At 54.1% G+C, this 25033-nt stretch overlaps 1 protein-coding gene and 1 pseudogene across 6 annotated transcripts in view; both read right to left on the bottom strand.

The window, feature by feature from the left end:
- Positions 1-228: 228 nt before the first annotated feature.
- On the bottom strand, positions 229-7188 carry LOC122681132 (annotated as a pseudogene).
- The window catches only part of SLC9A8 (solute carrier family 9 member A8), a 73940-nt gene continuing 54509 nt past the window's right edge, over positions 5603-25033 (bottom strand). For all 6 annotated transcript variants that reach the window (XM_043882862.1, XM_043882860.1, XM_043882863.1 and 3 more), the window contains 6 exons: positions 22920-23036; positions 20187-20269; positions 17175-17286; positions 13609-13829; positions 11443-11589; positions 5603-10498 (listed from right to left, as the gene is read on the bottom strand). In XM_043882862.1, coding sequence (XP_043738797.1) covers positions 10391-10498; positions 11443-11589; positions 13609-13829; positions 17175-17286; positions 20187-20269; positions 22920-23036 — 788 coding nt within the window. In that variant the 3' untranslated portion in view covers positions 5603-10390. The remainder of the gene's footprint in view (positions 10499-11442; positions 11590-13608; positions 13830-17174; positions 17287-20186; positions 20270-22919; positions 23037-25033) is intronic.

Here is a 25033-nt window from a genome sequence, read left to right as displayed (position 1 = left end):
TTTATCAAGTTCCTCTGTTCTCTCAGCCTCCTGAAAATTGGCAGTTGCATCTTCTTTTCTTTTTCAACTCCTTACTGTTTATTTGAACATATTGTACAAAAGTAGAAAAATAAACATTTCTTCTGCAGCTCCATCAATAAGGGATGAGAGAAAGTAACAAGGCAGGATTGGGGCTTAGTGAATAAAGAGGGTCAGGGTCCCAGACAGCGTAGGGCTGGGTCCAGGTCTTCAGACACGCAGGTCTCCACTCGCCACACCTCTCAGGTCCCGTATAAGGAGGTGGAAGGGATTGAACGGGACAGAGGCCTCGAGGCAGCCTTGGGACCCCATCTCACAGTCTCCTGGAGATGCCGCCAGTGGTGCAGGCGGCCCCGGGGCGGGAGTCCTGCCCTCAGCCGAGCCAGGATGCAAGCCTGGAGCTCGGGGCAGACGTGGCGTGGCATGCGCAGCGGCTGGTCAAGGACGCCCCCCAGGGACGAGTGGGCCGCGGCCCCCAGGACCTTGAGCATCAGGACTAGCTCCCCCTCGGAGGCCACAGGGCGCTCCACACCTGCAGCTGCCTCAGGTCCTGGGGCCCAGGGAAGGGGCGAGAGCTGCAGCTCCCGTTCTTCAGCGAGAGTGACTCTTCAAGGCATCCTTGGCTCTCTTGAAGCCCTCCGGCTCCCGTGGCAACAGAGAAGGGAACCGGCCCCCGGGGCAGCCCATCCCTGCCACGGTGGGCTTGGACGTGGGGACAGGGCCTGCTCGGGCCAGGACCAGCGTCACGATCACCAACGCCAGGAGCCAAGCTGCAGCCACGGCTAAATCCCAATGGCTTGTCTGGCCCCAGGGCTCTGCTCTTAGCCAGGCTCACGGGGCAAGCCCAGCTGATGTGTGTCAAGTGAAAAGGGAAAGGGAAATAGAAACCTCCACTTGGACTGCAGAGGGGCGAGTGGGTGGGGCCGGTCGCCGAGCCAGGTGAGCCCGGGCCTGTGCCGGGAACAAAAGAGAAACTGAAATTCAGTCGCAGAAGAGAACTTTGTTTCTGAGAAGTCCCTGTGCCTGGAGAGACTCTGGGTTAGGACTCCTGGGGAATGCCTTTAGCTCACTGACTTTGGGGAGCCTCCCAAATGAGGCTGACGTGGGTGGAAGGATGGGAAACTGATTCAAGGACTCTCACACTGGGGCAGGGACGCAGAGCCGATGGGTAAGACTGGCTGAGCAGCAGAGATGGGGCATGCTCTGAAGGTGCAGAAGTTTTAAAGTCCGCCGTGGCCCTCTTTTCTACCGCTGCTTTTGTTACCTATGCTTTTGGCATTAAATCTAAGGAATCATTGCCAAATCCAGTGTCTTGAAACTTCCGTTTTCTTCTAGGAATTGTTTTTTAGTTTCAGACTAAAACTAAATTTGGATCTTTAAGCCATTTTCGGTTTTGTGTATGCTGCAAGGGAAGGGTCTAGCTTCATTCTTCTGCATCTGGATATCCAGTCTTCCCAGTACCATTTGTGGAGACGGTCCTTCCCCCACTGAGTGGTCTTGGCAACCTTGTGGAAGATTTTCGGACCACGTACGTAAGGGTGAGTTCTGGCCCCTGTGTCTGTCTCTAGGCCAGTGCCACACTGTTTTGATTACTGTGGCTTTGTATGTAATGTGTTTTGAAATCAGGAAGTGTAAGCCCTCCAGTGTTGTTCTTCAAGATGGTTTTAGCTATTTGGGGTCCCTTGAGATCCCATTTAAATTTTAGGATTTTTTTTTCCCCATTTGTGCAAAAATGCCATTGGGGTTTTGATAGGGATAACATTGAATCAGTAGATTGTTTTGGGTAGTATGGACATTTTTAATGATATTCAGTTTTCCAACTCATGAACACAGGATGTCCTTAATTTGTGTCTTCTTTCATTTCTTTCAACAATGTTTTGTAGTTTTTGGTGTACACATTCTTCACTGCCTTGGTTAGATTTACTCCTAAATATTTTATTCTTTTTGATGCTATTGTAAGTGGAATTGTTTTTGTTATTTCCTCTTCAGATTGTTCATTATTTGGGTATAGAGTAATGAATAATATAGAATAATGTGTTGATTTTGTATCCTGCAACTAATTTTTTTATTAGTTCTAACAGGTGTGTGTGTATAAAATTTTTAGGGCTACATGTAAGATCATGTCATCTGAGAACGGATATAGTTTTACTTCTTTCTTTCCAATTTGAATACCTTTTATTTTTTTTTCTGCCCAAATTGCTCTGGCTAAGACTATCAGCCCTGTGTTGGATAGAAGAGGCGAGAGCGGGCACCTGGCCTGTTCTCAGGGAAAAACCTTCAGCCTGTCACCACTGAGCATGACGTTAGCTGTGGCATAGGTGTTTGGTACATGGCTTTTTATTACGTGGAGACAGTTTCCTTCTATTCCTAGTCTGTTGAGTGTTTTTTTATCACGAAAGTGTTGAATTTTGTCAGATACTCTGCGTTAATTGCAATGATCGTGTAGTCTTTGTCCTTCATCCTATGTGCTATATCACCTGGTAGTTGACTGTTTCTTTTTTTTTTTTCTTTTCGGTAGTTGACTTTTGAGGCTTGCTCATCTGTGGGTTGGGTTTTTTGTTGTTGTAAGTACACTTTATAGATGTCTTGTTTTCATCAGGAGGCACATGGTGTTGAGTTCTCTCTTTGGGATATGAATACCCTTTAAGGCTGTTACTCAGTACTTAGATCCATTATTTAGCGGGAGCCTGCAAAATGGAGATACTACAATTGTAGTCTTAATTGTTCGGCAACTGGAATACTTCTATAAAAAGAAACTTTTCTGTGGTGGTGTGAATCGATACCTGGGACAAAACCGCATAAAACTAAATACATGGACACACATACACACAGGAGATCATGTAAAACTGATGTAAGCGGAACAAGGTCTATGGATTTTACCGGCTGTACCAATGTCAGTTTCCCGGTTGTGGTATCACTCGATAGCTGTGCAAAATGTTACCTCGGATAGAAACTGGGTGCAGGGCACGTGGAACATTTCTGTACTATTTTTGCAGCTTCCTATAAATCTACCACTTAAAAAAAAAGGTAAAGGAAAAGAAACATCCCTCATCAACTATTTTGCTACTAGTGATACAGTTTAGGAAAAGCAGGATAGATGTTTACTTCCTCCCCTTTATTTTGACTTAGAATAATGAGCTGGTGCCTTAGAACCCGCTAACTGTGACTGATTTTTAAACTTCTTTTCTATTGGGGTATAGCCGATTAACAATGCTGTGATAGTTTCGCTTCAGAACAGTGAAGGGACTCAGCCAAACACATGCACGTATTCACTCTCCTCGAAGCCCAGTGAATGACTTTTAGAAAGTATTGTTATGAACTCATTGATTTCAGTATATCTTAAGTATTTCAACGCACTCCATTATTATTGACTCTCAAGTCCCATCTTTGTTCGGTGGGAACCTCCTTAGGCTCGCTCCCGAGTCCTCTTGACCTGACCCTGAAACCCCACTTGCTTCCTCTCTGTCTGGTATGACAGGGGCTCCAGGTTCACCTTACACATTTCCTGCCCGAGTCCTGGAATCAGAGGTTTCTCCAAAGAGCCCTGGGTCCTCTCCCTGCGAAATGACGTCAAACCCAGCCCAAAGAGCCTCAGAACATGTACTGTCTCCCTCCCGCCCGAGCTCCGCAGGGAGGTCAGTTCCAGGACCGGTTAATCCGACAGAGGCGTCTTCCTGCTCAGCAGGTCGGCGAGGCCATGCCTCGTGTTAGAGTTGCCTGAGTTGCCTCTAACTCAGGTCTGCATCCTCACGTGATGGGAGACAAAGGCCAGACACAGGGAAGAGGGTGCTTCCCTGCTGTGAGTGACCGATTTGAGTGTGAGGAAACGGCTGGAAGTTCCCTAAGATGTTGCTTCCCTCTCCTGCCGGGACTGGGCCAGAGGTCTGTTCTCAGCCTCCTCAGGTGAGGCAGCGCAACGACCAGCAGTGGCTTTACCTCCGCTCGGCTCCTCTGTGCTGGTCACAGGGCCTTCAGCTCTGTGTGACCCTCCCCTGCAGCTTTCTGGCCTCTCAAGGAAAACCCGTCTTCCCTGGCTTCTTGCTCCCCTTCACCCCGAGTGAGTGCTTTTTTGGACCATGAGAAGGTTGAAATGTGAGTGAAAACACCCGGCTTCCCCAGGTGCCGTGCTGGCTCCCGTCGCCCTGACCCCAGGGCTCTGTTCCAGGTTGACTGGGCTCAGCAAATTCCACCTCCCAGCCTCCGCCGGCCACCAGGGCCTGGAAGAGCCTGCTTCCTATCTGCCAGAGTTCCCACCGCTCCCGGGCCCACTGGCATCACCCTCGCAGTTTCACTAGGCGGGAGAAGCCCTTCTCTGAGCCCAGTCTCTGTCGCAGGGGGACGGGAGCTGAGGGCCACTGGCACGCCCACCAGCCCTGCTCCCGACCTAGTTCCCCACTGACGTAGGCAGGTGTTGATGTGGCCACGCGGTTGGCAGTTCAGGTTCCAGAAGGGGCCAGGATGTGATAGGCTCTTTTCCCCGCTGCCTCCTTTGGCCCAGGGGCGGGAGAGGTGGGGTAGCATTGGGGAGGCATTGCAGGGTCAGGCGGGACCAAGAGGTCCAGTCCTGGCCTCCCGCCAGAAGGCTGGTCCTGGGGTCAGGACAGGTTCCCTTGCCTGGTTTCGTTTATATCACGTGTTTTATGTTTGCACCTGTGACCAAAGGCTTCCCGGGATGGCTCAGTGGTAAAGAATCCGCCCGCCAGTGCAGGAGACTCAGGAAACTCGGGATCCATCCCTAGGTTGGGAAGGTCCCCTGGAGAAGCTGGCAACCCACTCGTCTTCTTGCCTGGAGGAGCACCCATGGACGGAGGGGCCTGACCTGAGCCCTTCCCACAGAGGGGCTGTGCGCTTAGGCCGCTCAGGATGGCTGCTCTCTTGCTCTTGGTACGTCCCCTGTCTGACCAGCCCCTGCTTCCCTCACATGACTGTCCAGTCCTCTTAATTACAGGGCTTAATCAGATCCTGCTGCCTTGGCCCACCTGACATCAGTCCCCCACCTATAAATGGTAGCCGCCTCCTCCCGGGGGCACTGAAGGCCGCCGCTGTGTTCTGCCCACCAGCTGCCGTATACGGTGGGGTATGGCTCCACGACCCCTTGTGTAAGATCCCTCCATCTGCCAAACCATTACACCTTCCCTGCTGGCTCAGACGGCAAAGAATCCGCCTGCAATGTGGGAGACCTGGGTTCCATCCCTGGGTGCGGAAGATCCTCTGGAGAAGGGAAAGGGCTACCCACTCCAGTACTCTTGCCTGGAGAATCCCAGGGACAGAGGGGCCTGGTGGGCTACAGTCCCTGGGGTCACAAAGAGTCAGACATGACTGAGCGACTAACACACATGACAAACCACCGGTGTCTCTGCTGCTGCCTCTGGGCGTTGGTCTCAAGGCTTTTGTGGGCCTGTGGGGTGCAGCCCCACGGAGACAGAGGCAGGGCCCCCGAGCCCACGCTCCTGCCCATCACCCCCCACTTTCTGCACCCACTTCTGGCCGAGAGCGCCGGGCCATGTTGACAGAGCCGGGCCTGGGGGTGCGTGACCCCTGCCTTTGCAAAGCCGCGGGACACAAACACAGAAAGTGACCCAGATTCAGCAGCATTCGTTTTTATTTCTAAAGAAGCATCCAGTGACATTACTGTTTTCCGTCCACCCCTGAACTCTTACAGAGCCCAGTGAGACGAGGCAGGGGCTGGAGCACAGCGGGCCCCCCCACCTCTGACCCCGCGTCCCCTCCGCAGCCCGCAGCCCCACCACGAGCAGCAGATCACTCAGAAGACAGGACCGGGCTTACTTGGGGGAGGACAGAGAAACAAGGCTGGCCTTCCCCACGGTCCTTCTATCAAAACAGAGTGCTTTAAAAAATCCTTCATTTTTACAAAGAAAACTACTCAAAAGAATACAAGATTCTGATTAACCTTGAACACACCAAGTTTTGCAGGAGCTGTACTCGAGAAAACGTTCTAGATTCCCATGTGGCACAGTGGCAAAGAATCCGCCTGGCAAATGTAGGAGACGCATGAGACGCAGGCTCGATCCCTGGGCGGGGAAGATCCCCTGGAGGAGGAAATGCCACCCCACTCCAGTATTCTTGCCTGGAGAATGCCATGGACAGAGAAGCCCAGGAGGCTACAATCCATGATCACAAAGAATCATACATGACTGAGCACGCGCGCGCGCCCACACACACACACACACACACACGTACGTTCACCCACACAGCCACACACCTCGAGGAGGCCCAGCGAGTAGCGAGTAAGGTGCCTTGCCCGGCCTGGGTGCTGTCTCAGCTCCTCAGAGCAGGGCTGGGCCTGGAAAAGCGGCTCTCGCGTGTGGCTGGCGGGCTTCTTGGATGGGCCCCCAGCACCGGCAGGTGACCTTTCTCTTCCGACCACCAAGCTGCATGCGCCCCGTCAGTTCCGCGGCCTCAGGGGCCCACGGCTGTGCTCCGACCACTCAGCCTTCTCGCCTGGAAGCCGTGACACTCCCGCCGAGCAGCTGGGTGAAGACCTGCTCTCGGGTGGGAAGCGCCACGCTTCTGTTTCCCGCCGGGATTAGGGACCGTGTCATCTGGGATGAGAATCGGTGACGTGGGGTGGGCCAGGGGCCATGAGAAAGTCTGCTTTTGTCTGTAACACAGGGCAAGACGGTGGAAGTCCCTGAAGATCTGACTCCATTTGTGAGGGAAACGGCAGGAGATTGGGCGGCAGGGAACTGCCTGCTCGTTCCCAGCCTTCACTCTGACTGCTGTGTTTTCATTTAAAACATACCGTCTGGGGCTTTGGAGACCAGGCTCCTGGAAGAACACCTTCTCAATGATCCTGGCTGCTCCATCAGGAACCTTTCAGATTTGGTTTCCTACCCACCGCCCAGCAGGAGACACCTGTGCCTGCGTTCTGGAGCCAGTGAACGGGGAAGCCGAGAAGGATCTTTTCCTCTTTTTGGCATTTAAAGTCTAACTGGCGGCCAGTCACTGCTGAGAGTCCTCCTCATGCCAGAATCAGGGACCAGCTCCAAGGCCAGACCCACCCTCAGCCAGGCCTGCGCCTCGGACTGCCCCCAGCCCGGCCCACCCTGGCCCTTCTCACCAGAGCAGAAGAGCGATCCTGACTGCCTGCCCGCTGGGGGCTCTGCCAAATGTGTGGGCCCCTGTGGGCTTGTGGACCTGAAATCCCATGGGGCCACCTCTGACGCTGGCTTCAAGGAGAAGGCACCCCACTGGAGGATTTTCCACATGCCGCTGCACACACAAGAGTCTGCAGGCAAACGAGGCCGACCTAGGGGATGCAGGGGCTGCCAGGGCCCCGCCAGCAGCCCAGTCTGAAGAGGTGGCTTGCCTGAGGTAGGCGGCCCTTTGGCCTGCCCCTGGGCCAAGGGTCTGAGCCCCAGACGATGGGACTGAGCCACCTTCAGCCAGGCCTTGCGCCAGCCCAGCCCAAACATGACCTCTGGGGGACCAGGAAAAGCCAGCTTCTTTCCCTGTTAAGGCCTCACGCCCCAAACCTCCAAGTACGGTTGTTTCCAGGGGTCCTACAACCACAGAGCTGCTTGGGGGGCCTTGGGATGTGGGATTATTGCTGCAGGACTCCCCAAGACAGCAGGTCTTCAGAGTTCACTGGCTAACCACCTTTCCCAGAGGCACTCACTGACTTTGCAGCCTTCACCTCTCTCTAAAGTTATTACCTTCTCTGTGTGCTACAGATCTCCTGTCCCATGGCCTAGACCTAATAGGAAGCATGTGTGAAGTTGGGCTTTAAAAAATCTCCTGGGCATTTACTGCCCCAAACAATAGAACTATTAGGAATGGTAAAGACAAAGTCGCTCAGTTGTGTCTGACTCTCTGCAACCCCATGGACTATACATACAGTCCATGGAATTATACACCCCGGAATACTGGAGCGGGCAGCCTGTTCCCTTCTCCAAGGGATCTTCCCAACCCAGGGATCGAACCCAGGTCTCCCCCATTGCAGGTGGATTTGTTACCAGCTAAGCCACCAGGAAAACCCCAGGAACGGTAAAGGCAGACAGCAGTTTTTGATTCTCAGGCGACGACAGCTGAAAGAAGTCCACCAGAAAAACCTCGCCACGGGCTCTGGCCTATGCAAAGGTGAACGCGCAGAACGCTGAGGAACACGGGCTCCCCGCATCCCCGCGGGCTGCGCTCCCACACTGCGAAACCTCGACTCGGCCAGCAGAGGGCAGCAGCGGCCCACATAAAGTCCAGGCTGGTGCCCGGCCAGACCAGGAAGGGTTCCCCGGCAAGCACCTCCACACAGCCAAGCCCCGGGGAACTTCCACCAGGCCCCTCACGTGCTTCTCTACGGAGTGTCCTTCTCGGGTCTCAGCTAAAAGTGGGAGGCCCGGTGAGACTTGGTGACCAAGGGCACAGTGAACGGAGAAGGACCTGTTTCCATATCTATGTACTCACAGCCGAAAAAGAGTCTTTTCTGGCAGGCTATTGAATTTACAATGCAACTTACACCTCAAGATCTGACTGAATTTCAAGGCGGGTGGGGAGGCAAGTTACTGATGAACTGAAGAATGAGAGGACAATCCGGTCTCTGAGGCCTGCTGCCCTCCCCCCACCCTGCGCATGGACAGAGGTCCCCTCCACTTCATCTTTTACTTTTCCACCAACAAGAAACCGGAAATGATGGAGACCGGAATCAAGCCTGGCATTAATCTTCCAGTGGGGAGATTAGGTGAAGTAAAATAATCCTATTTGGCTCAAATTACGAGGTTAAGGTGGAATGTGACAAAATGAAGTGATCACCTTTTAGCAGTCAAGTACAGATTTACTTTTCATGCACAAAAAGGAAGCCATGGGCTGTCCGCCTGCCTGGCTTCTCACCTACACTTCCGGGGAAAGGGGAAGGGTGAGGGCAGGGGTCCGGCCTTGCACGCAGGGCACGTGAGTCCTGGAAGGTCCTGAGGTCCGTCCCTCCTCACACCCTGAGCCACCCTGCCTGGGGCGGAAAAGACGGAGACAGCTCTGCTGCCAGCCCAAGGTCCACGCTGGCCCACCGGGTCCCCAACAGACCCAGGGACGTGCTCGCGATGAATTATACCACCCCAGGGGGCGCTGAGTTCCGAGGCTCCAGCTGGGACTCTGAGCCACATATAGAAATTGCCGGTGGCCTGGGGATGCACAGAGCAAGCCAGGTAGAGGCGTGTTAAAGGGCCGGTGACGGGGGTGGATGCGGGCAACTCAGTGACCATTCATCTGGTGATGATGGGCAGCTCACACCTTGAGATGGCCCAGGGGCCGGACCACGGTGCTGTGTGTGTGTGTGAGAGAGAGAGAGAGAGCAAGAGCGCGCGAGCGCGTGCAGGCGCCCTTGGGTGAGTCCCGAGGTAGCAGTAGCTGCTCGCGCATGGCAGATGAGGCGCGGATGTATCCGGCTCCAGGCCACGGGAGTCCCGGGAAGCGGATGCATGGTGGGCAAACAGGACCCAAGACGGCAGAGAACAGGGAGCGGGAAAGGAGATGCTGATGAGCTGACGGCGCAGCGGGTCACCCGCGGTTGGGGCCCAGGGAAAGGGGCCTGGGCAAACGAGGACCACTGAGCGAGGAGTCAGGTCAGGGAGGTACTGCTAGGTTCTCACTGCTCCGTCAAAGTGCGGCAACTTAAACCGAATTCAGACAGCGGCTGCAGGCCCGCACAAACCTGCGCCTCCACGTTTCCCCTCCAGAGGGCGTTCTGAGCCCACAGAGGCTCACTCACCCCCCAAACCAGGGCTGCAGCTTTCAACGAGGCTCCAGGGCCTGTGCGCGCGCGGTTCCAGTGTAAACATTCACAGCATTCCCAGAGGAGGCGGGAGCCGCCTGCCGCCTGGGGAGACAGCCTGTGAGGTGCCAGTCGGAGGTAAAACAAAAACGGTCACTCGGTTTCTCCTTTTCACGGAGCGAGAGCAACATCACGAAAGGGAGGGCGAGGTTCTGAGCCCGCCGCTCGGTGAGAGCCGCGGCACCGTGACGAGGTGCGGGGAAGCGGCGGCCGGCTCGCGGCCCCCCGGCAGGGAAGGGCTCTGTGAAGAAGGCAGCAGCCAGGGATGGCGGTGACTGGCACCGCGCTCCCGGGACACCCCGCACGGCGGGTTCTCTCGGGCACCTCGCTGGACAGATGAATGCTCCCTGGCTCTGGAAGCAACAGGAAGAATCTACCTGCACGGGGGCCCTCCAGTCTGCGGGCCGCGGTCAGGCTCAGTGAGGAGCGGGGAGGGGGCGCTGCAGGGCAGTCGGCTGGCCCACAGGGTCCGGAGTCCTGGGCTGGGACGACCCCGGCCCGGGTGTCACCCTCCTTCCCTCCGCCCTGAGAGCGGAGAGCTGCCCGTGCGCGCGTCTGAGGCCTTGCGGGGTCGTCCGGGGCGTCGCTCGATCACAGCAGCTCCTGCTCGTCGTCCTCCGAGCCCGAGGGGCCCTGGCGCACCTCTTCATACCACTTGTTGGTCAGCGTTTTCATCTGGATGCGCCCGTGGTGGAGGTCCTGGGGCGGGAGACGGGCAAGCCCTTGTCAGTGGGTCAAGGTCAGGCTCAGGGGCAAGGCAGGGAGGGACAGCTGCTTTGTGCCTCGTGCGAGGAGACGGCAGGCAGGACGCACGGGCAACTTCAAAGTGCTAACTGACGGTGAGCAGGCTGAGATTTTTCTTTGTGGGCAGGAGGTAAGGGAAGGTCTCACTCAGAACAGGAGGTGGCGGCAGGATGGTGCGATGTTAAAAAAAAAAAAAGAAACCTGGCCTCCGGAATCAGACCTAGCTGGGCTCTGCTCTCAGCTCTGCCCCGCACTGGCTGTGTGACCGCGAGGGGCACTGCACCTCTCTGGGCCTCAGTCTCCCCGGCTATCAGGGGAGACAGCTCACTGCGTCCACCACGTGGGCTGGTGGGAGAAGGAAATGACGCCATCACGGAAAACGCCTGGCGCAGCGCCTGGCTCCCACTGAGCGCTCACGTGCTCAAGGCACCCTGACGCCGCAGGAGGAAGGCGGGGCTCAGAACCAGGGCGGAACTGCAGCTGGGGGAACCCCAGCCCCGGCCTGCACGGCAGGTGACCCTTTCAGCAAAGCAGGCCCAAGCTAGCCCGGGACGGGGCGTCAGTCCCGGTCACCCAGAGGCCAGCAGTGCCCGGAGGGAGGGATGGAGCGAGAGCCCTGGGCCTCGGCCACGGCAGGGCTGAGATTCCTCAGCTGGGTTCGGAAGCTGATCAGTGTCCCAAGTCTACCATCCGGGGAAACCAAACTGTGTCAACAAGCCCACTATTAAACTAGGACTAAACAAGGCAGCAGAGGAGAGACAGCAGATGCCCAGCCCCACAAGCCTATCCAGCCCTCCAGTCTGGGAAGGAGAGAAAGCCGAGTGGGAGAACGCCCCCACCCCGCCCAGCGCGTGGGCCGCCCCTGCCCACCCCGCTCCGGTCCCTGGCCTGCGTCCCACCTCCTGGGTCAGCCGCCGTGTGAAGAAGGGGTTCAGGTACTTGGCGTCCAGCCACAGGAAGCCCTTGAGGTCCTGCCGTCTGATGTAGTGGGCCTCGTACTCCTCCTCCGTGAGCTCCGACAAGTGCTCCGACTCGACGGTGTTGCCCTGTGCGGGAGCGGAGGCAGCCCAGGAGGCGTCAGCTGACCCTGCTGGGAAGCCGCACACCACCCAGCCTAGCTCGCAGCCCTGCGCCCCGGGCCCCTGGGTCTCCAACCCTAACTGCAGCAGCCCCGGGCCTCCCGGGAGCCGGAAGGGAGGCAGGAAGGTGTAGGAACACGGTGGACACCCGGGGAAGTCAGATGGTGAGGAAGTCAGCAGCTTGGGGCTGCGGCTTGGTCTAAGTTCTCTGGCTTCCTGTCGTGTGCAGTCAGGGCCAGGAGCCGTTCCAGGCTGTCTCCGTACCAGTGAACTGAACAAGGAGGCGGCTTTTGTTGCTTTCTGCCTGCAGTGGCCCACTGAGGGGAGTTGGGGGGGGGGGGGTTGCTGGTCACGTGGAGAGAGGGCAGAAGCAACAATCCTAATGGGACCTGGAGAGGGAGGCGCAGAAGGACCAGCCACCCTCTGCAGGGGCCACCAGAGGCAGTTCTGCACCCCTGCCCCCAAGCACAGTGCCCCCCAGGTGTAGGAGGTAGGAGACAGGGAAGGCGCAGTGCTTCTCACACTGGGGCCACCGCCAGAATCGCCTGGAACTTGGGGAGCCATAGAACACAGGGCCCACTAGGCCCACCTGCAGCTCCTGATTCAGCAGGTCTAGGATGGGACCCAAGAATTTGCAATTCTAATGAGCTCCCACTGATGCGGCTGGTCCAGGAACCCCCACCTTGAAGACTGGGGGTGGCAAGTGTGGTTAAGAGTCTGTGGGACCTCAGCTGTGTGCCTCAGTGCTCTCATCTGCAAAATGGGGATCATGAATGATGACCACCTGCTTCCTGCAGGTTATCAGGGAGACCCAAGGCAGTCCAAACAAAGCACAGGCACCACAGAAAACAAGCCCCGAACGGCAGCTGCTTTCCCTCCGAGCGCACATCTTGGTTCTGTTTGAGGTGGGCTTGGCCAAGTGCGGTGCAGTTCCTGGCAATGGGTTAGAAATGCAAATTCTTTGGGCCCCTGCCCTAGACCCGCAAGACCCTGGAGGCCCCCACTAAAAGGTCTGAGAACCTACACTTAGGCTTTGGTTAAAAGCAGACAAGACTTGGAGGAAGGGGTGGGGGAGGAGGGCTGCTGAGAGGGCGGGGCGCTCTGAGCCTGAGGTCCTCTGAAGGTGCCGCCCTGCACAGCCCTGGCTGCAGAGGCCCTGGGCAGACTGGAGGCCAAGGACCCCCAGACTGTGCTGGACTTTCTCAAGTGACAAGTGGGCACATCCTTTCCCCATCTTCTGGCTGAGGATTTCTGTGCCTTCCATGACTAAGTCAAGTTACTGATGGCCTCCGAGAAAGGATCTAGAAAATGATGTGTTTCTGGAAATGTGTGCAGAGCAGAGGACGGTGCAGGAAGGCAGGACCCCTGTCAGGGCTCTGCACCCAGGTCGAGGGAAACACAGGCGGGAAGACACCAGGGCAGTGACTCCGGGCACAGGGGATTGGAGGAGGCAGGGGCGAGCAGGGGCCTGGGGGCCTTAGGCTCCCCGCAACTCGCCCTGAGCACCCCAGCCCCAAAACAGGCCCTCTTCTGTCCCGGGCAGTGTGCCTGCTCCCCCGACCCTCCCAACCACTGTGAGAGCCTCCCTCCTCTCACGCCCCAACAGGAGGCTACTACTAAATGCTGGGGGGTGAGGCGATTTTGAAACCTTCGTCCAGTCCTGGCCAAGAGGGTGGGGTGGTTATTGGCAGGGGAGGGGCGTTACTGGGAGACCCCGAGAGGGAGTTCTCGTCCGGCTGCCACCTACACATCACCACCTCCGGGGTTTCGCGAGGCTGGCAGACAACCCACCGCAAAGAGGCAGGCTTCAGACCCTGAGTCCAACCTCCTCGGTGTGGAAGGCGATGTGTACACAGCTCGTGTGTGCGTGCACCATGCGCGTGTGTGCGTGCCCACGGGCCGGGCACCCTCAGAGCGTGTCTCGCCCCCGCATTCCCTGGCGGTGCGCAGGGACCCCCGCCCCCGCCCTCGCCGCCCGGCACTGACCATCTTCTCTGTCTTGCTGAGGTTGACGTCCTTGCGGCTCCGGCGGCGTGCCTTGGCGTCTTCGATGTCCACGAGGCGGATGAGCGGCATGGTGCTGCCGCCCAGCAGCAGGATAGTGAAGAGCACGATGACGATGGTGGTGGTGCCGATGAGCTGCCGCTTCTCCATGGGCTCCAGGTCCAGGTGGAGGCTCAGGGCGTAGGGGATGGCGCCCCGCAGGCCTGGGCGACAGGGAGGGGACGAAGTGGGGCGGGGGACGCCATGATTCTCGGGGGATCTGAGTCCAGCCCGGCACCGCGGCCCCTCGGACACTCTCCCGCACCCACCGGAGCGCGCAGACTCAGCCTGTGCGGCTGCGGGCTCTGAGGGGAGGGGCCGCAAACACGGGGGCCTGGGAGATGCCCTCCTCCGTCCCCGCTTTACACGGCGGCAGCCAGGCTGCCCAGGTGAGAGGCTCTGTCCCGGCCGGGCGGCGCCAGGTGCATCGTGGTACAGACCAGCCCTCCCGGCGGGGCGTGGGGGGTGGGGTGGGGCTGCACAACCTCATCGGAGCCTCACAGGAAGCCCCAGGAGCGTGGTCCTGTCACGCTCACGGCACACAGGAGGGCCGGGGCTGCCAATGAGGTGTCCTCCCAGGGCGACGTGCTCCACAAGCCACAGCCCAGAATACCATCTGTCCAGCGCCCAGGGGCCCGAGGATGCTGCGCCTGTGCGCGGGGAACGCGTGTGGGCCTCCCCTTGATTTCCTGTTTGGTCTCTAGGAGGCTGCTGGCTGGGCTGGGGCATGGATGCGCTGAAAAATGCAAGTTCTCGCTAGAAAGTTCCTGGTGCCGTGGATAGGGGACAGGAGCTCCCCGAGTGGCTGGGAGGAGAGACACCAAAGAAGGACTCAAGCGAGGCTGAGGGCCCTAAGGAGCAGGGTGGGGGAGGAGCGGGAGGGCGGAGCACAGAGACAGGATCTGACCCAGACGCAGCGGCTGGCGCATCACAGTGCGATCCGGCGGCTGCTGCAGGCAGCACCGGGACAGGGCCTGACGCCGGGACACAGCAGAGAAAAAAGGGTGGATCTAAGAGAGACACGGGGAATGGAAGCTACAGGTCCCAGGAGAGGGAAAGTGTGGGTGACCAGGGAAGGGAAGGGCCCGGAGGATGCCCAGCGGGCTGGGCAGGCGGTCAGGAGTCTGGCTCCTGGGCTCACCCCCGGCCCCCGCCTGTCCCCGCAGACTCCCAGACAGGGTGGAGGAAACAGACACAGTAGGGCCTGCCCTGACGGTGGCCGAGGATGAAACGCCTTGGCACAGAATAGCATGTGCGCACAGCAAACACGCAGAGGGAGTCACACCTCTGCCATAAAACAAGTTATTGTCTCTTGTGGAAGAAAGGGGGCTGCTGGCAAACAAGCAGGTTGGGCAGGAAGGTAGGTTCAGTCCTAGACCATGAGCTCACAAGGGCTTCGTGACATCCAAAGAGGATGTAGACACTGCAGTCTGGATCAGAGCAAAGGCCGGGTCAGAGGAACCAGCTTGGGGAGGAAGGGAATTTGAGGCCACAGGACAGGTGGGCCTGTGAGGGCTCAAGAGACGAGGCAGGTCTGAGACAGAGTCCTGGCCGGGGGGGGGGGGGGGGGGGGGCGGGCAATGTTGACTGAGGTGCTGGTGGAGGAAGAGGGGAGACCCCCAGGGAGAGGAGGGAGGCCAGGGCAGGCTGGGAGGCCAGGGAAGAGGGGAAGCAGGGATCCCCAGTCAGAGCGCAGGCTGGGGAGGAAGGAGCCCCAGACTGAGAAGGTGGCAGGGTGCAGTGGACCAGCGCCCACCAAGTCTGGCGGCAGGAGGCTGCTGGTGACTCAGGCAAGGCCAAGTCCAGCCTGTGGACTGCTGGTGAGGACCTGGAGAAAACGGGCAAGAAAAGCTGGCCCAAGAGGTCTGGCCACGATGGGAACAGATGGAGGGGTTTTGGCTGAAGTTATTGGATTTTTGCTGGGAAAAGGAGTCTGTTTAACAGTTGAAATGATGGAAGAGCCCACGGAGACAGGTTGAGGATCCAGGAAAGAGGGAGGGACTCAAAGCAGAGAGGCCTTCACGGCCTCAGAATGCCTAGGACCAGGATGCCTCCCCGTTTAAACCACCCCCACGTCCCCCAGAGGCCTCTCTCCATACTTCCCTGCCCCCAAAGAGCTCACGTACCTGGAAAATGCCTCATACATTTCTTAGATTTTTTGGGGGGGGGGGGATTTTGAAGACCTTGGATCAACTAACTCCCTTACAATTTTCTTTCCCCTCACTGGCAAAAAAGATTTAAGAAAAAAGTGTCCTTCACTATCTACACATAAATACACACTTAACTACCTGCATGTCCTCCACACACACACACACACACATAATATATATACTTGAAACAAGATCTTTTGAAAAAGAAATCTTCAAGGAATGTAGAGATATGCTGTTGGATAGAAAACAGCCTATAAAGCATATTGCTATAACCTGAACTCGCAAAGAAATAAGTAAACTTAAAAATGTCTACAGATCCAGTACTTTAGGAGCCAAAGATTTATGGAATCATTTCCATCCTTTACAAAAGGAGAATGTGGGACTGAATGGCGATTGAAATGGCCAAATAAACTATCAGAACTTAGTGACTGAATAAAAAATAAAAATCCACATCTAGCTTTTCACTTTCATGCACTGGAGAAGGAAATGGCAGCCCACTCCAGTGTTCTTGCCTGGAGAATCCCAGGGACAGCGGAGCCTGGTGGGCTGCCGTCTATGGGGTCGCACAGAGTCGGACACGACTGAAGCAGCAGCAGCAGCCTGCAGTACAAAAAGGTTTAAACTTTAACCTTTTAAGCACTAGACTTCCCTGGTGGTTCAGTGGTTAGGAATCCGCCTGCCAATGCAGGAGACAATTTTTGATCCCAGGTCCCAGAAGATCCCACATGCCAGGCCTAATGCCTGTGCTCGGCAACAAGAGACGCCACCGCAATGAGAAGCCCTCACGCCACACCTAGAGAAGCCCGTGAGCAGCAATGAAGACCCAGTGTCATCAAAACATAAATAAATACATAAATAATAAAGTTAACTTCAAAGTATTTGAGCCCCTTGTGACTTCAGCCTGGAAAGCGTGCAGGTAGAGCAGTGCCATGCACAGCATGTGATGCTGCCCTCGGAACGGGGGAGGGGAGGGCGGGCAAACCCCAGCCCTGCCCCCGGGACCCTCGGAACAGGAGGGTGGGGGGCAGGAGGGTGTGTGGGGGGGCAGGCAAAACCCGGCCCTGCCCCCAGGGCCCCTCAGAACAGGGGGTGGAGGGGACCCTGCCCCCAGGCTGCTCGACCCCCAGCAAGCCCTCTGCCCAGACCTGGGTCTCCCCGTCTGTGGGGCAGACACACTCCCGTGCTGGGGGCGCTGTGGGGAGGGGCGTGGCCCATGAAGGGCCTTGCGTGGATTTTGGGGGCTGATGAGGCCCCCTCGGCTTGGAAGGGCTCCAGGGACAGCCGCGTCCACTCTCCAAAAGGCCAGTTTGTGCCTTCACGACACGGTCTCCTCCACGGCTCACTTGAGACTGGACTTACCACTGAACCACATGATGAACATCATCTTCGGAGTGATTTTATGGTCACGGAAGAAATTCAGGAGGTAGGAGAGGGGGAAAATGTTCACCGCTCTACCAAACAGCACAAGCACCTGCGAAGAGCAACAGAGAGGTCTGACAGGGAAACCTCCGGTCCCTCAGGCTTGTCGAGGTGAACACAGACCTGGTGACACCCCCGTGATAGAGGCAGCATCCCTCTGTCACCAAGGACATGAGCTCGATGCTAGGTAGAGATGCGGGGATGCCAGTTTCTACGTGTGGCAAAGGATTAGGGCTCTGTATGTTATGTTTCTACTGTCAGAAAGAGAGGACTAACAAGGTATCAATGATGGCTTCAGCAATGCCAAGAGGGGTTAATTTAAGGGCCACCCGGCTCCTCTGAAGGTGCCCGGCTGTGTGATGGGCTAGTTCTGGGGGGACAGACAAGGTGTTCCTGCCTCTCCTGTCGGGGCCCCACTCCTCGGGGAAAGGAGGGAAGACGGCCTACCCATGCCCATAAACGCTGCTCCCTGAGCACAAGGAATATGCAGGTAGCTTCTAACAGGTCACATACACCCTGCCAGTTCCTAGCCACCTCCAAAGGCAGGTCGATTTTAACAAAATATCGTTTTATGTAAAGTTCAAATCTTATCTAAGTGGCTTTTTAGAACTATTTATTAATTTTCTTCTCTTTTCTTCATCCTGGTTCTCACTACCACTAACTTGTACAGAACAATATAGCCATAAGCTATATTATGGGGAGTCTAAGTTTATTCTTTTAACCAGCATGAATTGAGTGTGCTTTGGACTGTGTGCCCTGGAAAGTCAAATTAACAATAATTGCCCCCAATCACCTAACATTTATATGCCAGACAATGTTCTAAGCATTTTATATGCATTCTTGTTCAATTCCCATCCTTCCAAAGGTCTTATAAGGTAGGTGTCACTGTCTCTATTTTAGAGACAAGGAAACTGAGACAGAGAGGTTAAGTATGAAGTAACTGGTCCAAGTTGACACAGGCAGGAAGTGGTGGTGCCACGTCCCCCAAACCTGGCTCAGTCCCCAGTGCCCACGCCCTTGACCTCTGAATGAGCCTAAGGTATTCCATCTGAATGGCACAGGCTGCCTCCAGGGCGGCTGGGCCAGACTGACCAGGTGCTGGGGGGGAACCCGAGTCACCACCCAGGCACCCCCTTCATTTCTCTTTCCCTCCTGGCCCATGGCTGAGATCGCCACCTCCCTGTTTCACCCTCTGAGGTTGAGTCCTCCACCCCCTGTTTTGTGTTCCAGGTGTGGCCAAACTGGCCTCTTCCACCCAGCGACCACACTAGAGGCTATCAGACTTTCTCTAAAAGACTTGGGCTTCTGTTCTCTTGTCCTGAGTAGATAACAGGGACAAAAGCCATGAGGTCGTGCTGACTAAGGCAGAAGCACCCAGACTGCAAAAAGAAAAACATCTTTCTTCTTCCGGCTCCTTATCCTCTCTGCCTCAGGCTCCCCACATGCCAAACAGGAAGACAGCCTCACTGGCCTGCACATGGTAGGTGACAGTGATTTAAAAAAAAAAAAAAGTCTGCCTCTCAGTAGCTGTGTCTTGCTAAGTGGAGTTGTTAATAAAAGTTAACTCAGGATGAATTACTCAACAAGTAACTCAACTCAACAAGTGTGCTTTGCAAGTGTCTTAACAGAGGGTCTAAAAAGACAACACAGCGATCCAACTCGGGACGGGAGTATGACTCAGCAGGAGGACCTATGGGAGATGGGTTCACATGGAGGGCACAGACACACAGGAGGGACACAGATGAGGGGCCTGGGACACAGGCGAAACGCCTGAATGCTCGCCATTCACGCCGCTTCCATCAGGTGCCTGAGGGAGGTGGACCTTTCTTTTAAATGCTGAAACATTTATTTTTCTCCCGTTTCCCAAATCTGATTTTAATTCAAATCATTAAACTTCTATTTTCCTTTCTTAAAAGCATATCTTAATTTGTCTTCACTGCCAGCACCCCTCTCCTGTCCAGTTATAACACTTTCCCAAGTCTACCTGATGATAAGAATCACTGGGGATGATGATGCCTCAGGATGAATCTCCAGAGGACAGAAGGGTCCTGGAATCTTTACCTTGAACAAGTGTCCAAAGTCACTCTTACAAATGGACACATTTGAAGGAAACCATAGTAAGAATTTGGTATATTCATTATAATTATCTAGAAGAAGTAGAAAAGAAAAAGAAACTCATCCCCAGTTTGCCACCATCGTGAATATTTGATATATTTTCTTACAGATTTTTTTCTTCTAGGCATACTGTTTTTACATGGTTATAATCAATTACACATTCAATTCTGAAATCGGCTTTTACCATCTAACATTAAAAACTGGTATTTTGTGTGTGTGCGCATCTGTATCCCACTCCACACAGCACATGGGATCTTAGTTCTCCAACCAGGGATCAAACCCGTGCCCCCTGCAGTGGAAGCATGCAGTCTTAACCACTGGGCTATCGGGGAAGATCCAAAAGAACTGATAATTTCTGAAGAAGACTTAACTATTCAGGGCTTCCCTTGTATTTCAGATGGGAAAGAATCGCCTGCCAATGCAGGAGACCCAGCTTTGATCCCTGGCTCAGAAAAATCCCCTGGGAAAGGAAATGGCAGCTGGGGAAGGAAATGGCAGCCCACTCCAGTTCTTGCCTGGGAAATTCCATGGACAGAAGAGCCTGGCAAGCTACAGTCCATGGGGTTGCAGAGTCTGACACAACTTAGCGACTATACAATGCAACAGGTCACGTAAAATTAAAAACCAAGCAAAAATCCTTTTCTTGGGATATTTATTTAATTTCACCCTTTCCCATTTATTGTATGTTTATGATTTTTTAACGAAAAGAAACTTGCAACAGAGGTTGTCTATGTAGCTGTTGACTATGACCAGTTAACAGTTACATAAATGAATCCAGAATATGTGGTTACTGATCTACAAATAAGTCATTAAATAAAAAACAAGGAAAATACTTACTATGCACCAGATGACAAAGGAAATTTCAAACTTGTGAGGGAAACTAAAAATGGACAGGCCAAGAAATGCAAACACACATGTTTCTGAAACAAACCAAAGAATGGATTATTCAGCCTCAACTATTTTCTTCCAAGACAGGACGGGCTTGTTATGCAAACAAACATTTCAGAAGTCAATCAGAATCCAGTATAACACTGTGCTTATTTTCTGGAAAGTCTTGGTCAAGCTTGTCCTTAGATTCTCTCATTTTTTTTTCTATCACAACAAGCAACATGTGCTTGCTATTCAGAATCTCCTAATTTAATGAGCCAGCTGTCAAATACCCATGCAAATAAACATTTTCCCACCTGGGGATGAGGATAAATATATGAATCTGTCCACTTGCCGAACACTGTGATCAGCAAGGATCCTGACTGCGGCAAAGCGGCAGAAATTCCGAGCAAAGTGGCTGCAGACACCACGTGACCAGTGTGAAAAGGCCCTTTGTCAACTTCTTCGCCAGAGCGGACAAAGCCCGTGACTGACTTCACACATTTAATGCCACCACAAAGTTTAGAAGGCTTACACCCTGCAGGATTTGCAGGAAGAGATACGTTTCAACCCCTGGCTCCCCTCCACAAGTCCAAGAGAAGCTGACATTTACTCTTGCCGTACAAGCAGCCACTTGTGTATCCTAAGAAAAAGTACCTTATAAATTTCTAGCACTAGGCTCCCTGCTTAGACTGTGACATCCTCCAGAAGAGCGCTGGAGCCAGGGAGACAAAGACCCTATTTTAAAAGCTGAACATCATAAAACATCAAGGCTGTTTTAAAATATTTTAGCAATGGTGTTTTTTTTCCTTCTTCAAATGTGTATCCCTTTCGACCAAGTCTACAAGCTGGAGAGTATACATATCCTTCTCCTCCTTGAATGTTTTTCTTATCAAATATTTTTGTCACCTTTAGAAATCAGCTCATTTAGAAAACATTCCGATCTAAGTAATGCTGTTCTCCGGTAGCATGAATACGATTATGTGGATAAGTCATGGTTAAAAATGAATCTCTGATGGATATTTAGACTGATTCTATTTCTAGTATTCAGAAAGCTACAACAGGGACTTCCCTGCCGTCCCACGGTTGACTCCATGCTTCAAATGCAGGGGCTCAGGTTCCATCCCTGGTAGGGAACTAGGATCCCATATTCCCGGGTGCACCTCCCCCGACCTTCCCCAAAGAAAGAGCGACAGCAAACACCCCTGTGCACAAGCTAAATGCCTGATGGTAGAATCACTGGGTCCAAAGAACACGTGCCTCTGAAATTCTGACTGAGGCTGCAAATGACTCTCCTAAAAAGACGGCATCAGTGCACACGCCCATCAACAGGGCCTGTTTCTATACACTCCTGTCAGAAGTGGGGAAGCACCAAATTTAAAATCTGATGGGTTCAAAATAGAATCTGATGGATGTTTTGCTTTACATTTCTTTGTGGTGAGACTCAGAGTCGTTGGCCATGACTTTCCAAGAAAGGTGTGGTGCAAACAATACCCACTGGACTAGGAAGGGACAGACTGGCTTCCAGACTCACTTCTTAGCTACGAGACAGTGCTCAAGCCATTGGACCTGAGCCTCCCTGTCTGTGGCATAAAGTCTCTGCACAGCTTGCCCGTGACCCCTAGCCTGTGACAGTGTGGAATTACCGCTTGGATATGAGACAGCCCACCGAAACGCCACGGGCGGTGCTGACGATGACAAGCAGAGGAGTCACCTGGGGGCCTTCACTCCCAGGTATAAACTTGGGGGGTCCAGGTTTCATCAGAGTTTGGTGCTGCACTGAGACTGCTGGAGAGAAACATCAGTGTGGCCCTGACCCCTCCCTCTAACGCAGGATCGGCCAACACGTCCTTCAAGAGACTTGTGGACCAAGAAATGCTTAGGAAATTTTGGGAAATGCTCTCTCTCTTAGAGATTCACAATGCACGTTAGCTGAAAAGTCTCAGGGTTCGGAAACTTGTTCAACTTTTTTTAAAATACGTATTTATATATTTATTTCTCTGGCTGAGTTGGGTCTCAGCTGTGGCACGTGAGCTCCTCACTGTGTCGCGCAGGACCCTGAGTCACGGTGCATGGACTGAGCTGCTGGGTGACATAAAGATCTTAGTTCCCCGACCAGGGATCTCACCCAAGTCCCCTGCACTGGCAGGTGGATTGAACCACCAGGGAAGTCCCTGTTAAGCTTCACTTACCCCAGGATTTCCCAAACTCTTTTTTGGACTACGGAGTCTTTTTTCATTTTTTGGCCGTACCTCGAAGCACGTGGAACTTCCCCGACCAGGGATCGAACCTTGTCCCATGTAGTGGAAGCACGGAGTCTTAACCACTGAACCACTACAGAAATCCCATGGAGTGTTCTTTTCACCTAACTCTTATGAATCTCAGTTCCAAGGAATAGATTTTTTGGAAATGTCACTTTCACATATGGTAAATGTACACGTCTCAAATATTCATAATTATAGCAGTTCTCACTTTTTGGTCTTAAAGTTATAGGAATCAAAAGTTCCACCTGTTAGGTATTAGAACTCCTTATGGAATGTGAGAGCCAGAGTAACTAACAAGAGATAAGGGCGTGCGGTATCCGGCCCTGAGGGATCATGCTGCCTCTTCTGCCAGGGAAGATCTCAAGGGACCCCCAGAACAGAGGCAGGAAGGACAAGCAGCTCTGGGAGGCCCGCACGCGACTGCAGAGGTCGAACTCACCGCACAAGAAGGCCACGGTCCGCAGGGTTTGCTGCATGAGGATCTGGGTGACCGGGGACAGGTTGTGGTGCGTGTAGTGTGACATCACAATGCCGGAGAACAGGATGGCCATGATGCCTGGAGGGGGACAGAGGGCAGAGCGCACAGCCATGAACACAGCAGAGAAGCACCTGCCATGTGACACGCAAATCACGCCTCACACTTCCTGAAAGTCCTGCAGCCTCAAGTACTAGGTGTTTTAAGAAAAACGAGAAGAAAATAGTACCTGAGGCTTCCCAGAGGAATGTTATGGGCCCAGCTCTCTGGCAGCTTCATTACCAGCTGGGTGACCGTGGGTCAAGTTTCTTCCCCTCCCCAAGCCTCAGTGTTGCCAACTGTACAGTGGGACTAATCGAACCTGCTCATGGAACTCTTAGGAGGGTAATGAAGAGCAGCCACGCCAAGTGCCCGTCATGAGCCCAGGGCAGAGCAGGTGTGGGCTGTCACTGTCGTGAGTGGATAGAAGGGGGGCAGGTATCACTCTTGGGGCAGAAAGGGAACATAAGGAATCTGGGTATAAAGAATGGGTGGATTTTTACTTTGCTGTACTGTAATTTTTCAAACAGTACATGTTTATTTGGCTCCACTGGGTCTTAGCTGTGACCCCTAGGATCTTCAGCGCGTCACGTGGCCCTTCTGTTGTGGCACACAGACCCTCAAGCTAAGGCGCGCAGGCTCAGGGGCTTAGTGGATAATGGGCTCTAACTTCCCCGATCAGGGATCACACCCAGGTCTCCTGCATTGCAAGGCAGATTCTTAACCACTGGACTACCAGGGAAGTCCCTGTCATACTGTAATTTTGAATTTTCCCACGGTCACCATGAATTAACCTTATACTATGAAAAGAAAGATGTTTTTCTTTTTCTTTTTTAAGTGACGTGTTTTTTCTTTAACGGTCTCCACGAGAGCATCTACAACTTTGCTTGCGCTCTGAGCATGTGAGTTTCAGCTTCTGTCCACTGCCCTAATCACTGCTGAAGCCACTTAACACAGGTTTCCTCTGTGTGTTTTCCTGGAGAGGCAGCAGCAAGGAGGTCTTTATTTCACGTAAAGAAGCTGAGATTTTTACAAAGCCTTTAAACAAGCTGCCAAGATACATGAATTCCAAGTCAAACTCTATAAGCAAAAACGTAACTCACTTCTGCCATTTTGTAGAAACAGATTACCAGCTAACTCTCCAGTTAAAAATGAGTGAAAAAACACAGAACTGCATTGGAGATGTTTCAACTGGTGAGCCTGCTGTGTAAACGACACTTTACAAAATACAGGAAAACCCCACTCTTCGTGGCACTGAAAAGGTATTTGCTGGCCGGAGAGAGAGCAGAAGCTGGAACATTTCATCTCCTGGACCTTTTAGGAAACAGCAAACTCCTGTCTGCTCTTTCCTTGTCGCCCCAAAAGGAGGCGGGGCTGGGAAACTCCAGCAGCGCTGCCCACGAGCCACCCCTGACGAGCTTGGAGAAGGGAAAGGAGAGGGCGGCAGACGTCTTTACTTGCGACTTAACAGCAGTGACGAGACTCTGGAAGTCAGGAGCCATTCTGAGCCTCTGCTCCACTAGATAAAACACGACAACAAAACCTCCGACTGTCCCCTCGATTCACCTGCTCCTCTTGGTAAGTTCCTGCAGGCGAGCACCCGAAGAGGAGGAGCTCCTGACTCTGCACCCAGACCGTGGACACCACAGGCAACGTGAGGTGGAACAGAGGGACAGCCCAGACCGCCGAGGCCGGGGCAGGCACACGGCACAGCTCACTTCAGCTTCTGTGGAACCGCTCCCAGGAGTCTCTTTTTCTTCAGCACAATCCAGTGCTAGACGGTTCTGGCTTCTGGGCTCTCAAAGGGCTTTGTTTCTCTAGCCAGCTTCAAGAAGGGTTCACTGCAAATTCACTGCAAAGCCAAGACTTGGGGGTTCTCACCCTGAAGGAAAAGTCAACCCCAGAGGAGCCTGAACCACGTAAGCTGTGAATCACAACCACGGACACTGTGACAGGAGTGGGCTTCCGCCCATACTGTCATTCTACCCACAAAGGTGGTCACAGCCCTCGGGAGGCCCGACATTAAATAGCCACTCCGG

This window comes from Cervus elaphus, chromosome 23, assembly GCF_910594005.1.
Source record: "Cervus elaphus chromosome 23, mCerEla1.1, whole genome shotgun sequence".
Classification (NCBI taxonomy): Eukaryota; Metazoa; Chordata; class Mammalia; order Artiodactyla; family Cervidae; genus Cervus; species Cervus elaphus.
This window is presented reverse-complemented; position numbering and strand designations above follow the sequence as displayed.